This window comes from Seriola aureovittata, chromosome 21 (genome assembly GCF_021018895.1).
Source record: "Seriola aureovittata isolate HTS-2021-v1 ecotype China chromosome 21, ASM2101889v1, whole genome shotgun sequence".
NCBI lineage: Eukaryota > Metazoa > Chordata > Actinopteri > Carangiformes > Carangidae > Seriola > Seriola aureovittata.
In genome coordinates this window covers 18815763-18832147 of record NC_079384.1, presented here as the reverse complement: position 1 = coordinate 18832147, position 16385 = coordinate 18815763, and the positions used below count along the sequence as shown (strand labels likewise).

General features: G+C 40.8%; 1 protein-coding gene across 2 annotated transcripts; it reads right to left on the bottom strand.

Moving 5' to 3' along the window:
- Nucleotides 1-792: 792 nt before the first annotated feature.
- st6galnac (ST6 (alpha-N-acetyl-neuraminyl-2,3-beta-galactosyl-1,3)-N-acetylgalactosaminide alpha-2,6-sialyltransferase) lies at nucleotides 793-15961 on the bottom strand. 2 transcript variants are annotated; one of them, XM_056366278.1, is made up of 10 exons: nucleotides 15804-15961; nucleotides 14388-14757; nucleotides 9671-10037; nucleotides 7672-7837; nucleotides 6782-6956; nucleotides 5697-5835; nucleotides 5458-5561; nucleotides 4233-4316; nucleotides 3923-4022; nucleotides 793-3351 (listed from the first exon to the last, which is right to left on the bottom strand). In XM_056366278.1, the coding sequence occupies exons 2-10, from the start codon at nucleotides 14528-14530 to the stop codon at nucleotides 3181-3183; spliced, it is 1449 nt and encodes a 482-aa protein (XP_056222253.1). In that variant the 5' UTR covers nucleotides 14531-14757; nucleotides 15804-15961; the 3' UTR covers nucleotides 793-3180. The 2 variants fall into 2 exon arrangements, with proteins under 2 accessions (XP_056222253.1, XP_056222254.1); XM_056366279.1 differs by having other exon boundaries at nucleotides 9671-10034.
- Between the last annotated feature and the right edge of the window lie 424 nt (nucleotides 15962-16385).

The following is a 16385-nucleotide window of genomic DNA, read 5'->3' as shown; positions in this document are numbered from 1 at the left end:
TTACAGCATTTAATGATAGGTGTTTTTGTACAACATTATGATGTCACAGTTAAGTTTGGATATAAAATGCCATGACTTCATTTCATCCTTATAGACATTTGAGTTCAACTGTGTCATAATTAGTGTTTGAATTTGTTAGTTATGGCCAAAAAAAATGTCTTGTGAGGTCACAGTGACTTTGACCTTTGACCATTAAAATGTAATCAGTTCATCTTTTAGATTAAGTGAACATTTGTGCCAAATTTCCCACAAAGTGTTACTGAGATATCTCATTCACAAGAATGGGATGTACAGCTGGACAACCCAAAAACATAATGCCTCTGGTCCTGGCTGTCGTTGGCGCAGAAGAATAATATAGTATTCCAAAAAGAATAATTTTTTTTACAATTATTTTCTGAAAAAAATATTAATTTGGCACAAATAACGGAAAATAAAGACAGTTGCGAGACTTAGTCGTGCTGAGTTTCAAGTTTCTACAAGCAAAAATTCCTTCAGTATTTGTTATTAGAAATATATTGTCTGTGTCTTGAACTGTATGTTTGCTTGAAGACTAAGGTCAAATTTTGTATGTTTAGCTTTGTGCTGTGCAGTGATCAAAAGACTGTCAGTTATACTAGCACTTAATTAAGTTAGTTAATTAACAGGAGGTGTACCAACTGTCTCTGCTTTCCCTCTAATTAGATCTATTTTATAGTCATTTACATGACGTTTCTTTGGAGTTTATAGTTACATGTCATACAAAATAATGGGATGTGTTTTAGTGAGGAACAAAAAAAGACAAACTCACTGAGATAAAATCAGTTTGTTTTTATACAAATTTTTAAAAAAGGTCAGATTCAGAGTCAGGAATTGCACTATAAAAGGTCTCCACTTCCTCCCTTTACACATTGTAAAAATAATAATTCAAATGATTGGATCACTTAGTTTTAATGTGTGTTGGTTTCATATACAAAGTAGTTACATTTTAAATATTCCCTGATGTATAGTGCGTCTTTGGTTTCCTGTCTCCTCCCTCACCGTAAGACCTACAGGAACACAGAAAAGTACATCCGTGCTATTGTGGATGTGATGCCTCCGTTCAGTTTGAGATGGGGGGGGGGGGGGGCGACAATCAATCTCACTGAACCCAGACCCTTCATTGTCTCGGCTCCAGGTGTGGCGGATGAAAACGCGGATTCCTTGAGACAAGTCTTTGGCGATGGTCTCCAAATCCAAACACAGAGAAAAGGCCACTGACGTCCTCGGTTGTGTTGTCGTGGAGACGTACTGAATCGCCTCGCAGATTTCCGCCTGAGTCACAAATGCTTCATCCAAACTACTGATTCACATTAAAAAAAAGGCACTGAAAATCCTGTAGAGCTCACATACTGTTCTTATCACAGTGTGACACAGTGTAAAACAAAAAGTACACTTATGTGCTTAGAAGATTTCAGAACAAAGAAAAAATAAGTTAAGTCCCTTAAACTAAATACATTGTCAGGTTCAAATATTTGTGTCATTGAGCTTTACAACCACATAGTTTTTTTTTTGCTACCCTCCACAGTAAAACACACACAGACATGTAGACAGAGTCAGAGCCTGAACATAATGTGAGTAAATGTCAGAAAAAGACCATGGCCACTGCCAGCAGCGCTCTAACCATCTATTTAGGGTGGGGAGTCGGGGTATTTTAAGCAAGTGGCCAAACTCAGTAGCAGTCTTGTCCCTTGTCAACACACTGTACTGTACGACACAGTAACACGAGTAGCACTTTGATTCAGATTGTACGACACCATCTAAAGTCTTCCCAGCAAACATGGTTTTAGTGACTTGTAGACCAAAACAAACCCAGTTTAAAACTGAGATAAATCTGGGTGAGGGGTAACTTTAGATCCGACAACATTTCAGTCACTAATTCCAGTAGAATCATAAGGAAACCAGATTTTAAAATGGATTAAGTTTGTTTTTGATTCTCAGCAGTAATAAAAAAAAAAAAAAAAAGAACAGAGGAGATAAATAAAAAAAATCAATTATCTACATTATCTGTTCAAATAAAAACTCTGCAATAAAATCCGACAGAACTCTTTCAGCCCTCAGACAGGTGATCTACCAGTACTGATGTCACAAAAAGGAAAGTGAGGACAATGATGGGAAATGACTCAAATTAACCACATCAAGCGCACTGACAACTTCCTTCCTGTGGTGCTTTCAAACAATGTCAGAAAAATGGGGAGAATGGAAACATCACTAGGGAGCGTGAAGATATCTACATGCTAATCCAGTGCCACCAAACATGAACAGACTCTGTATAGCTCCTTAAATCAGCTAATTAAAACTCAGTAGAACTGCCAGTGGTGGAGGCTTCGTAGCCATTTTGACGACGGCGTGTTGACGGTGCAGGAGATATTGCCACGATTTTTCCCACTCAGCTGCTCATGTCTCAGATTAATAAAATGCAGCCGTGCTTTAAGCTATATGCTAACATTAGCATTGTCAAAATGCTAACAAGCTGTTGTTTAGCAGGTCAAATCTTCATCTCTTAGCATGCTAACATTTGCTAATTAGCAATAAATATAAAGTAAAGCTGAGGCTGATGCAATTGTTGTGAGCTGTGGTTATAAATGTGTCTGACCTGATGAAACTGAAACCTGATCAAACTCATAACTTCCTCATCAGGGGACCATGCATGTCTTTATAAAATGTCGTGCCAATCCATCTGCTGTGTGCGGAGGTATTTCACTGGTTAAGTGAAAACTTTGACCTGTCGGTGGCGCTAGATAAAAAATCAGTGGATCACCACAGTCATCCTCTGGGGACCATGAATATTTCAATGACAAGGGGTCAACTGTCTGACAAACAGTGCAGACGTCTGGTCGTATTCAAACTACAAATCACCAAAACCATGTTTCTGGGAAAATTAAATGTTTAAATTAAAAGTTTTAAACAAACACTTTGTTGATAAATAAAACTAAATCTGCTTCCTCAACAATCACAGCAGCTGTCATTAAAAAAAAGAAGAAGAATTCTTGTTTCCTTCATAAAAAGAAAACTTCTGCCACGTGTTTGTTTTTGCTCAGTTCAGAGAGTCATTTTTGAAACAAGGCAGGAAGGGTAGTCTGTGTTTGGACTTCCTGTATCCTCACAATCACGCTGGTAATCTGTGTGCACACAGTGCGACGCTCACTTGTGGTGCACGTGAATTCACTTGTGCATGTAGAGTCGTATGAGGCCCGCCTGGTGCAGCTGCTGCCACAGGGACATCTCCATGCGCAGGTCGTGGTTGATGAAGAAACCCACCGGGTGGTAGCTGCTGTCGTAATAGTGGTCAGAGTAGTTCTTATAGTCTGGGGTCATGAAGCCGTACGCACTCACCTTCATCAACACAGGAAACACAAAAAGGCACAATCTGTGTGTATATGTACATATACTGAATTTCCAAATATGAAATATTTGTATATATAAAATAAAAACATCTATGTAAAAACTTGTATATAAAACCTATTATATTGACACATATGTCTAGCCCATACAAATATGTATGTTTATGTGTGTGGTTATATCATAGACATGTTATATTAATATATATATATACATATATATATACGCATCCCAAAGCCCGTCAATATATGATGATATTACAAACAGCAGGGTCCAAAACCTGACTGACTCAGACATCTGATTGGCCAACACAGGGCTCAGATTATGAAAGGTTGAAAAACAGGTGGCTGATCTGAGTTACAGCAAAGTCAAATTTCTACAGAACTGTGTGTGGAGTGCATCTCCACCCGCTACCACCCAGTCAAGGCCACACAGTGCGTGCGCCTACAAGACCAACGGCTACAAGTCAAAACATTCTCACGCTATCGGGCAAGTGCAGCCTCGTCCCACAGTAAATAAAAAGCTGGCTGACGCAAGTGTACAGAACAGTAATGATGGATGTTACCTGGTCGCAGGTGTGCAGTGCAGCCAGCAGCATCACAGCCCCCGTCGACGGACGGTAAATGTCCTTGTATTTGGTTTCCAGAGCATGCGATCGGAGGAATCTGAAACAAACAGATGCATCTGTGGTGTCAGTGCTGCAGCTTCATTTAGGGTAAAAGTGGAGAAAGGAGATATGAAAGTTTCACAGACATAAATAGGCCATATCATTTGCCCTCTGTCAACACAGTGAGAGAGAGACATCACAGCCTCTGCTGCTCCTTTAATCTCACCTCCAGCTATTTGAAATGCGAGCCCTGTTTGCAGTCTCTCACCTGTTTCTGAGGTAACGGATGAAATCTGGGTGGTACATCTTCAGCTTCTCAGCCGACACGTCCTCTCCAAAGTACTTCAGAGGGCTGCGGAGGAAAGACAACATTACTATGATTAAAACTGGTGAATCAGAACTTTCTTTAAAAATTTTTTTTTTCCTTTATTAAGTGATTACAAAACAGGTGAAAACAAGTGCAACAATAGCGAGATAGATACGGCCAAAAGCATAACAGAGGATACAACAAATAAATAAATACATGAGCATACTACACACATAAACACACAGCATCAACCTCTACATGTTCATAGCTGTAACAAATAAAAAAAATTACTTAAAACAAGGAAGGGGGGAAAAAATAAACAGGAAAGAGGTGAATAAGAACTTTGCAGTGCAGTGACAATCACTTTGAAGCTGAATGGAAACATTTAAATGTTGAAGTTTACACTCTGATTTAACTTAACTGAGACACCTACGAGGGCTGCAACACATGAGAAGGTGTAAATACGGAAGTGGTCAAGATCAGTTTGAGTTTTAATCTCTAACCACTGTCTCACACAGGAAAGCTGCTATCTGATGAAGTTACTGCACTTTACTTCTCACGAAAATGTTCTAACTCAGCACGGTAACACACACTCACTGAGACAATGCTATCATACAGTATATGTAGCTTTACCGATGCTAATAGCAGTGCTAAACACAAAATATCATTCACTTTGCAAGTATTGGACAAATTTGAATTTTGATCTGATGAAGAAGTTACTGAGATATTTTTAAATATAAATAAAAACATTTTAAAAATAAATGTATTCCCTGTGTAATATTTTGTATATATATTATTTATACATATTATAAATCAACCCTAAATCATCATGGTTGTACTTTTCAAGTTTGATCAATAAAACCTTGCTTTAAGATATCTGCTGTTTCATCTTCATCATCATTTTTAACATTATTGTATATTATTAGATTATCATAATTATAATATATAGTAATTAATAATTAATAATAAGAGGTTCCTCCACTGTTTCAAATTGAAGACCCTCCAAAAGGTCCTCAAGGATCATTTTGTCTAAACAGTGCGGCAGAAAATGTCTGATGAAGCTCAAAGAGATGTGAACTGTTTAAAGGAGCTTCTTGCTGTAAATTTGTGACTATGAAAAACAAAATAACAAGACCATGATTTTTTTATTTTTTATTTTAACGACCAGCCGTTAAATGTAACTTACTCTTTGGCCGTCTCAGGCCCTCTCTCCACTGCAGTGTGCGTGGCTGCAGCCTTCATCAGCAGGTAATCACGGTCGTGATCAGGCAGAAAGACGTATCGTGTTTCCTGTTGGAGAGCAGCAGAGAAAGAGAAAGAGAGCGAGTGAGCGAGAGTGAGAGAGAGAGAGAGAGAGAGATGTGACTTCAGGCCCGATTCCTTTATCATTTAATGAAGGAAAGACTCTCTTGTTTTGCTCCTGACCTTTGACACAGGTGGTCCTCTGTACCCGACTCTTGCGTAGCTCCTCATGGAGTTCATTAACGTGTTGGTGGAGAAGGTGTAGTGGGTGGTGCGAGACCCCACGTCCTGCTCAAAGCCCTTGGTGATCGCCCCGTTGGTCCTGAGGATCACAAGCGTCCACAAACGCAGATGAAACACACACACACACACAATGTACATGGACACACAAACATAAAAATAGAAGGTTTCTGTTAATTATCCTTGAATGCATCAGCAGTGCAGCAAACACACACCGGCCTGATTGAAGTTTTATTGGCAAAACTGCTTCTTGACAAAACCCAGACCAGAACCAGCCTGAGAACCGAGAGAACTGAGCAGCCGTTCAGATTCTTCAACCTCAAACCACCTGAAAACTCTGTAGTCTCTTCTGTTAATATTGTTGTCAATAATTAACCAGTTAGAGATAAACTTTGATAAAATGCCAAATGACAAAAGGGCTCAGTTTCAGTAGTTTGGGAGAATAGTTTTAGCATATTACAAAAGGTTCAGGCGTCAACTCAAGGCAAACATGCCAAAACAAAAACCTCTTAACAAATATTCAAAAGGCACATTTTGGAAACCGGGGCACTGTTGTAATTATAACAACACACAATGGAGAAGTTCTATTACACATTACATTATTATTATTATACATTATAATTTAGGAAATTTTGTGATTATGAAATTTCTAGAGGCAGCACTTTCCTGTGAACTGGTGATTACTTTGTTAATCTTTTAAACATTTAAAATCTTTTTTTTTTTTCCTTCACAAAAAATGTGATGCGAACATTTGATGGTTCCAGCTTCTGAAATGTGAGAATTTGCAACTCTTCTTGGTCTTATGTGATTGTGAAATGAATATTACAATTGTTAATCTAAGGGCTGATTTTATGTGCTTGTGTTTAACTACCGCTCTGCACATTTTGTGTGGGAGCATCAAACTGTGCTCAGACCCTGCACCACACCCCTGCAGCTCTGCGGCTACACATGTTTTTGCTTGTGAAGGAACAGGCAACAGTATCGGTTGGACTGTCAGGAAACTCTTTATGCAGCATTAGTTTGTCTACCTGAAGACGTAGTGATGACTGTCGATCTCTTCCCCTTTCTTCGAGTCCTTCAGTATCCCTCCGTTCCCCACCACAGCACAGTGGATACACTTTGAGTCATTGCTGCGATCCCTCCAGTCGTCCAACATCTGCCAGTTAGCAGTGAAGTTGAGGACGGAGAGAGTTTCCACCAGAGCTGTCGACACAGGAAAACACAATTCATCTTTCATTTTTCTTTTTCCCCCATGCCTTTGAAATTACAGCCGCCAACAGATGGAGTTATTTGCATTATGTCTGACAGAAAAAAAACCCCCGAGGCTACATATGTGGGCACACACACAGGAATCTCCCATTATCTCAACATGATAAGAAATGTCAACCGTGATGAGGCCCACGCTTCCTCAATCACTTCTCCACAACACTTTGTCTCCTCTGTCTGGACACATGTGGAATGCAGATTTTAGATAACAGAAACTCACAGTACACCTTCACTGTCTGCACAACAGTTACAACATCAATGTTTCATTTATTTTATAGATGCATAAAAAGAACTGCCACGTGGTCCCAGGTGCACTCTGAGGTCATATTCCTAAATAAAAAATCTTTGAGTCATTACCACAAACTAACACAGCAGCCATGTGTTCCTAATCTTGTGCATCCTGATGGGTACTTGAAAGCATCACAGTACATGTTCAACACACAGATTAGACGGTGTTGGGGGGCGACGTGTTTCACTCAGGGGTTCATCACACAATAGTGAAAATGTCATTAAAAACAATATACAAAAAGACAACAGTAGAAAAATATGAATAAAAAGTAATGGGGGGAAAAGATCTAATAAAAAGATTTTTTTTTTTTAACTTAAGAAAAACAAATACTTACACAGAAACAGAACAAAAACAAAGACTCACTTTTGTAATCGATGCCCTCCCAGCCGTGCGCTCCTGGGTACTTGCTGAGGCGCTCGTGTTGTTCCCGGGTTGCGTGTTTGGCCCACTGCAGGACCGGAATATGTTGCAGAAACCTTCCCCCAAACTCAGTTTGTGCAACCTGACTGCTGATGCCATCTGGGCAGTCCTGCGTGGGAGCAGATAAGGCCTCGCTGTTATCAAAGCACATACACGGTCTCGTCTCCACCCTGTGCACCGTCAGTACGAATGCAGCATCATTAGTTCCAGTTAGAGGCTGTGCAACCTCAATATTAACCTCCAGACCCGGACTGGAGGAAATGATGTTGTAATTACACGCTTAAAAAAAGAACAAGGCTAACGACAGGACTGAAGCTGCTGGTTTTTTCCCCAGAGAAAGACAAATTCATTATCAGATTTACATGGACACTTTGCTGATGCATGAAACATAAAAACCAGATGCGGGCGGACGAGGAAGCATGGAAAGGTTGCACGTACACACGCACGTAAACACACGAGCGAGCGGATGGCACCGAGCTCATTAGCAACTTTATCTCCTTGACTGAGTTATCTGCCCCTGGTTCTCTGCGGAATCAATTATCGATTCAGTCTGTGCAACCTCGTCTTATGTAACAGCTCTCAACCTAAACTGCGGCTCAACTGAGCTGAAGCTTTAAAAGCTGCTTCAAACTAAAATCTCAGAGAGAGAGAGAGCGTGTGCGTGTGTGTGTGTGTGTGTGTGTGTGAAAAAGATTGTGATTCATCATATGGAGACATTATTTCATTTAACTCTTACAAAACCCTGTGATCTCCCCCATGAGACGTTCAAAGACTCAATGTTTTTGTTTCATCTTGCCGGTGTGTTTCCCTCGGTGGAGCCGGCTGACAACGCAACATGTGTTGATGACAGACATTCGGGAAGGAGAGGAGATGGAGAAACACAGTCAGTTTTGGCTTTGGGAGAAATAACTGTATTTACTGGGAGGAAAGACCCACCCAGTTCAACTGAGGCCGCCGCCCAATGACAAAATCTGGAGCCTGACCAAAACCAGAGGTGTTTTCCACCATAATTAATATTCACTCTATTTGATTATTTTTGCCATTTGTCAGCAAATCTCATGAAAAAACCAAAACCATCAGTGAATGTCTCCCACTGACAAGTATCATGTGTGATATGTCTTATTCCTCTGAGCCATAGAGCTCCATTGTTTCCAAATAATATTAACAACACGTCAGTGAGTCTCACTGTTACACTGTGTGACATGTTCCTTCATTACTGTGAACACACACCTTAGTATATTTTGACTCAGTCCCACACACACACACCGTCCTGCTGCTGTAAATACTCACTAGAGCACCAAATGTGGATTCATCCGCCGCTGAAAATAGTCCAGGTCCTTTTTTAAATGAAACTAAATACAGTATGTTTGTGGGCTGTCTTGTGTTTGAGAGCCACACACACAGTTGGGAAGTCGGAAAGTTTTCTGAGATATCCTGGTTTTTGTCTTTTCATAGGAACAATTTTCTGTAATAAATTTGTCTGTAAAATTTGAAATAAAGTTTTTTAAACAATGGTGAGAAATGTACATTTGAATTTCCCAGAGGCAAAAGATTTGTTCCTGGCTGACAGTAGGACAGAACTCTAAAACTGAAATAATTAGTTGATTGATTAGTTGATTGGTTGATTGAAAGAAAAATAATTGGCAACAATTTCTAATCAACAGTCCAAAGCCCAAGTAAGTGGTATGTTATTGCATTTGAGAAGCTGGAACCAGGAAATGTTACTAGATTTAAAAAAAAAAAAAAAAAACAGAAAACAAACTGCTGCAAATTCATCAGGATTGTCTCATTTTCTACACTCAAAAACATGCAGCCACAGATTAATTTGGTCAGTGCGACAGTGCAGTTATAAACTCTCTTCACATATGCGCTTGAACTTCCAGAGGTCTGCACAGACGGATGAATCCAAACAAGCAGATGGTCACAGATGAGGAGAACTCACTGTTTGTGGAGGGACGTCTTCACTCATGTAAGTGTCTCCGATGAAGGGAGGCTCTGTTGGTCCGGCTGCCTGCGTGGGCTGGGGGGGATGCAGTGCAGGGGGTTTGGCACTAGTCCTAGTTCTACCCACACCATCAGGGCTGGTGGTGGACTTTGAGACATCCTGGACTTTGCTCCCTGCTGGCTCCTGCTCTTCAGCGGCCTTGGATGTTTGAGCGTTTAAAGTTGGAGTCTGTGTGGCACCCGTGTGCTCACCCAGAACTGTTCCAGAGGAGAGCTCTGGGTGAAAGGTGGAGGAGGAGGGCGGATGGCTCCAATGGTCACTGTTGCTCTTTCTATCAAGAGGCTCCTCAGAGTCTTGTGAGCTGCTGTGGAAGACAGAACAACATGTAGCAGTGAGGCCAAGCTCTCATGGTGAGCTGCATGAAGCTGAAACCAGCACCCAGTTAGCTTAGCTTAGCATAAAGACTGAAAACAGAGGGAAACAGTTAGCCTGGCTTTGTCAGGGTTAAAACTCAGTAATTATTATATTATGTCTCATATGTTTAATTCGCACAAAAACATTGTGAGCTAATGCCTGAGACTTAATGAGTGAGCTAGAGGTGCTGGTGTGTTATAGTCTTTATGCTAAGCTAAGCTAACTGGCTGCTCTTATATCTATGCAAGAAAAGTGAGTAAGAGCATTTCCTAAAATACTGAACTATCATTTTAAGAATATATTATTTCATAATTGTATCATATCAATCTAAAAATAAATTGTTAACAGACAGACACATGACTGCTTTTTTTTGTTTTGTTTTGTTTTGTTTTGTTGTTTCAGAAAAATAAGTAAGTGGACCTTGAGTTAATATTTGTTGTCAAACTGTAGTGGGGTCATTTGTTTATGTTGGTACAGAGATGCAAGAGACAGAAACTGAAGGTAAAAGTGTGTTTTCTCTTGCATTAAAAAACAAACTTTTTAACTTCTGCCTTTCTACTTCCTGTTGCCTTAATTAGCCCCGGGTAAACCCAGTGTGTTGCTGTGCATGTACAGCAGATGCACAGTGTATTCAGGGATGATAGGTAAAATCCGACAGGTAAAAGGCCCCTCACCCCTTCCCTTACAAGACCACCTGACACAAAACAACTACAAATGACTTTTTATGTATTTTCTGTCTCTTTGGGACCATTTTGTGTGTCCTAACTGAGCTCTTGTGTCACTTCAGATGAAAGCTCAGTGTTTACTTCCTGTGTCCTGTTGCCTGGTGACTAACATGCTGTTTATCTCACAGCCTGACAGAAAACACAGCAGGTCATCGCCGTGAAAGAGGTCGTAGAAAAGAAGAGAGGAGGATAAAATAAAGTGGAATTAAACTAGCCTACATTCATTAAACATTTTATTATATATATATGTCTGTATACAAACACACACTCACACACACTGTATATTATCTTTTTTTTGTTCTATGTATTATTATTAATCTATTATTATTATTTTTTGAATAAGATATTAAATAGGTTTTGTTTTGTGGACTACAGAATTGAAGAGAAAAACATTATTATTTGGTTGATTCCCCAAGGAGGTAGTAGTTATTCATTTGTTTCCATTTTAATTATTTTTTTCCACTAAAAAGTTACAATTCAAAAAGTTTTCATTCTTTTCTTTAGTTGCTTGACTATTAAATATTTGTCTGAGGTTTTGCTCAGGTCTATGTAAGAGCAATCAATTTTCTATTACAAAAAAATCATTATTTCTTTGACAATCTCTTTCCAATATGAAAAAGGGGCAAGAACAGAGCATGTGATCAATTTTTTTAATCTACACTGCCTCCAGCATTCATTCTGTCCCCGATAACCTCTTTGAATAAATTTCAATTTTAGAGTCAGAAAATATCAGGAACTTTCTCAGAGACCTGGAACTGGTGGTCTCAGTCTGAGTCTAGTTTTCCTTTATTTCTACAGGCCCCATATCAGTTTGACATAGGCCGTGCTGTAGTTCCTGTAGTTCCTGTAGTTCCTGTAGATCTTGGAGTTTTGGATCGTATCGTTATCCGAGATGCATCAATAAATACATTGACCAACTTAGCTTCACTAAAATTTTCTCTGACCTGGAGATTTCCAGATATTTGAAAGGTGTTTAAAAAAAACTCTGCGCTAATACACCTTAAAGTCTGAATTATTTGTAAATTATTTCAGTATAATGTACCTTTATTTCAATCACAGTCAACAGGGTCATGTCAGAAAAAAGCCCCTTCAATCTGAAAATGTTAATTTGATTTAAAAAGAAAAAAGGTGATTTTACTTTGACTTTGCAAAAGGCCTCAGTGTTCATTAAAATGTGAGGTATCGTAGATCAAAAGGAGCTGCAGCAGGAAAGTGGGGAGGTTACGTACATGGTTATTTTTACCCAGGCGTTCAGATTAAAGAACAGCTTTTAAAATGAAAGACCTGTGAGCTCCAGACTTCAGCTGCCATTCAGTGTCTGAAACAAGCCTTTGAAAAACAGCCATCTTTTCCATTCCCCCCCACACCACCCCGACTTAATGCATCTTATCTGGAGCTGCTGGCTTTTAAAGCTGGAGCGCTGCCCGTTAATAACAAAGCTTACATTTCACATACGTGTGTAAGAGACCACCTCCAGTGAAATAACTCTGGGCTGTGCAGCCAGAGCACTGTGTGGCTCCTTTGTTAAAACCACAATGATATAACTAGAGGGGGGGGAGATAAGTGCTGCTTACAAAAAACCCGCAGAACTTTTCATACCACTCATGATCTAAAAGTTTAACCATTTTACTGCTAAAGCTGACCTGGTTTATGTTCTGGATGAAACTGCATGCTCTGCTCTGGCTTTGGTTTAGGAAACATATGGAACACCATATAAAGAGTCTTTGGACGGTGGCAGTTTGTGTTGTTGTACTGGCTCTGTAATGTAACACATTGAATTTTAAAAGAAAGAATGACACTCAGCTTCACTCTCTGGGTGTTTACAGCCTCCTCGGATTAACAGGAGAAGGAAGTGGAGCCATTTTTAGACAGTCGCTGAAGTTTAGGCGACAGGGAGATGAAGTAAGTGGAAAAAGTTAAGATGTAAGATGTAATAGGTCACTCCAGTAATTTTACATGTCAGAGTCCATTTACCTCTCTCAGGAGGAGCTCAGCCTGTGAGCACAGTTTGTGTAAAGTCTTCTGTGTCTGGAAGAGCTTCGTCTAATCTGAGAAAATGCATCTAAATTTGGAATTGGAGACTCCAGATTTTATCTGAAGGCCTGCGTTACAAAGTGGAGGCATGGAGAATAGATGTTTACAAGGCAAAGTGAGTAATGTGGTATTAGTTACCATAACTAACCATGCTGTTCACGTGTGACTACTGAGAGCTCCAATGTATCTGACTTGGCGCTGATTTAGTACAGAATTGCACGGAAAGGCAAATATGGAGCTTGAATCATACTAGAGAGTAGAACTGCTTCAGTTATGACTCTTTTTAAATCTGAATTTCACAAGTTTCTCAAATTTATACAAGAACTAGATGGAGCCAAGTGCATTTACTCATGTACTGTACTGAAGTACCATGTTCAGGAACTTGCACATTAGTGTTTTGATTTTATTTTACTTTAGACATCTACATTTTGGAGGCACATATTGTACTTTTTTATTCCTACATTTACCTGAAAACTAGAGTTACTAGTTACTTTGTAGATTATGATTACTCACTTATACAATATGTTGCATAAAATCTACAAAGTGGCTACTCTGCCCAACGAGAACTTGTTATACTTTAAGTAAATTTTGCTTATACTTTTCTTCGAATTAAATTTTGAAAGCAGGACTTTTAGTTGTAACAGTACTTTTACGTTTATTTAAAATATATTTATATTTGTGGTTTTAAGAAGCAAAAACCATCTCAGTGTACTTTTACATCTCCTCTCTCAGGCTTCTCTCTGGAGCTCTAGTAACAACAGGTCGGTGAGCCAATCAGAAGAGAGGAGGCTCTGTCCCTTTTTTTCTGATTGGCTGACAGTTTTCTGAGTGATCCAATAAAAATACAGCAGATTTCAGATAAACACTCGGAGAAACCAAATCCTGCAAGGATGATGGGTCCAGGTGGGCGGGGCTTGAAGCATGGCTGAGAGCAGTGAATGCTTTGTTGTGACATCACAAAGTCACAGAAGTCCTGACAGCTGGTTTTAAGGCTCAGTTTCTGAATACAGGCTGTGTGCATTTCTCTGTGGACTGAGGCTTTGATACTTTCACAGTATTAATATAGAACCTAGACCTGATCTATAATCAATCAACACATGGAGTAAAGTGAGATACTTTTAAGTAAGAGATAGTCTGAGTAATTCTTCTGCTTTTAAATAATATTTGATATTCAGAGTCAGTTCCTACTTGAACTCTCTTGTATTCAACCTGATGACCTTGTGCTGCAGCCAGTTCCACTCTGGTCTTCAGCAAGTGAAATGCATGATCAGCGGAATTTAGACCATGTGACTTATCGTCTGGTTGCCTTATTGTATGTTTCAGATCACTGTTCCACTGAATTGTCCTAAAATTTAAGGAACTACATTAAACTGACGTGTTCTTCTGATTAAATGTGAATCAGCTCTTAAACCTCAGTTATTGTTTCATGACCACTGTCCCACAGAGCAACAACAGAGGAGAACATGTCTCTGTCCTCATACTTCCTCAGTGTCCTGTTTGCATGAACACTTGAAAATCAGTGCAGGTGTCCCTTCACTCACCTGCTGCTCCCCTCTGTGAAGACACGGAACTGTCTCACAGGCACTAAGGACCAGGACTGATGCCCCTGCAGGTACAAACACAGGACGTAGACACACAGCAGGGAGCAGGCCAAGCCAAGAACCAGCCTCCTGAGGAACGCCATCCCCGTCACGGAGCGCGTGACCCCGGCCGGCAGGCTGAGTGTGCTGGCCCAGCCCTCCGCTCCACCTGAAGGAGCATGAGGAGGCAGGCGGGGACGCTGTCCTGCTCAGAGTTCTGTCTTTTTCTGGTCCACCAGAGGAGGGAAGGCAGGGGGTGTAGGTGATGGTCGGGGGATTTAATTAGCCCACAACAGGATCTGGGCTCCACTCTGGGCTTCTCTCAACACAGCTACAGTGGGAGGGAGATAGAAAGAGAGTTGGAACAAGGGCAAAGACTCGGGGCGGGGGGGGCAGCATGGAAGGGGAAACTTTATCTTTCAGCGTCAACAGAATCCCAAATAATCCCTTTTTAATGAAGCACACAAAGTGCTGGGTCACAATCTTCACATCCTTTCACACCCTATTCTTACTGTCTCCTCTTTGCTCTCACTGTTCTTGAAGAAACAGACTCCACACACTTGAATGGAAAAGAGTCACACAGCAGAGAGAAGCTCAACATTTAGGCCGAGCCTATCAAACTGATAGGTACAAATAAAAATCTAAAGTCAGCAAAAACAGGAAGCCAGAGCCACTATCTTACAGGAAACATCTAAGTGGCCCCGTCTGTTGAGGTCAACTGAACACTGCGAGACCCATGAGATCTAGAAGCTGAAGGCATTAGCATACCACTGAGCACCTCCCCTCGACACTTCTCACCTCTTTGTTAAGTAGTGTCATAAACAGAGCCTGAGGCGAGGCAGCTGAAATCGGCTTTCTCAACTTCTATCGAGTCAAGCCTCGAGCTGTTTCTCAAATCCAACAAATCCTCAGAGGTAAGTCGCTAAATGAGCGGGTGAATCAGGAGAAAGAACAACAGCACTGATGACAGTGTGAGTGATACAGTTTCCCAGTCTGGTGTGAGATGGTGCTCTGGCTGAGGCTGTAAGTAGGGAACGGAAAAAATGTGTTGCAGTGATCTAGTAATAAATTCAGCTCTCATGTCTCTGATAACACACACACACACACACACACAACAGGGAAACTCCAACAAAAACTAAATTCAAGCTTTCCTTTCTACTGTAAATAAATGTCAGAAATAAATCCTCAGGGCAAAACATGAGGCAAAACAAAGCATACATGCATCACGTTGTGACAAACCATGACTCAATCTCTCTTCCTTTAGTCAGAGGTCTCCTCTCTCTCGTGTCTCTGACTCTGTCCTCGTCTAACAGACACAGAAAACTCTTCAAATGTGAACCAGGAACATTAAAGAAAGAAAAACCAGTGTCCTCTCACCAGCAGAAAATCCTTGTTGCTCTGTGATCTCTTTCCTTCACCGTGGTGTAATAATATCAGCATATTCCTCTAAGTTAGGAGAGCTCTGCTGCTCATCTAGTGTGGAGCGGTTGCACTGCCAGCCTCAGCACTGTATGGGCGGGACCATTGTGAAATGAGCAACAGCTGCTGGCAATTGGTCAACCCCCTCAACTCCAGAGCATGAGTTGAAGGGGAGGAGGGAGGGGGGAAGAGAAAGAAGCCCACTCTAGGCAGCAGGCAGTAAAGTTAGACATGAGCAGGCAGCTCTGAGGATCTCTGCTATGCTCACAATGTGTGAGGAGAGACCCTGAACACAACGCAGTCATGACAGACAGGAGACAGGAGGAAGAAACACACAGGAACTGTCGGGTGGCAAGAAGGAACATGCAGCCTGACAGTCTGTACAGAGCAAGGGAGGAGGACTTCCTCACTGTCTCCCCATCCATCCATCCATCCATCCATCCATCCATCCAGGCAGGCCAGTCAGTCAGCTGGGCCCTCTGAGCCAAATGAGAGTCAATAGCCGGTGTGCCTTTCTGGGTTTGGTTTCCTCTGTGAAAA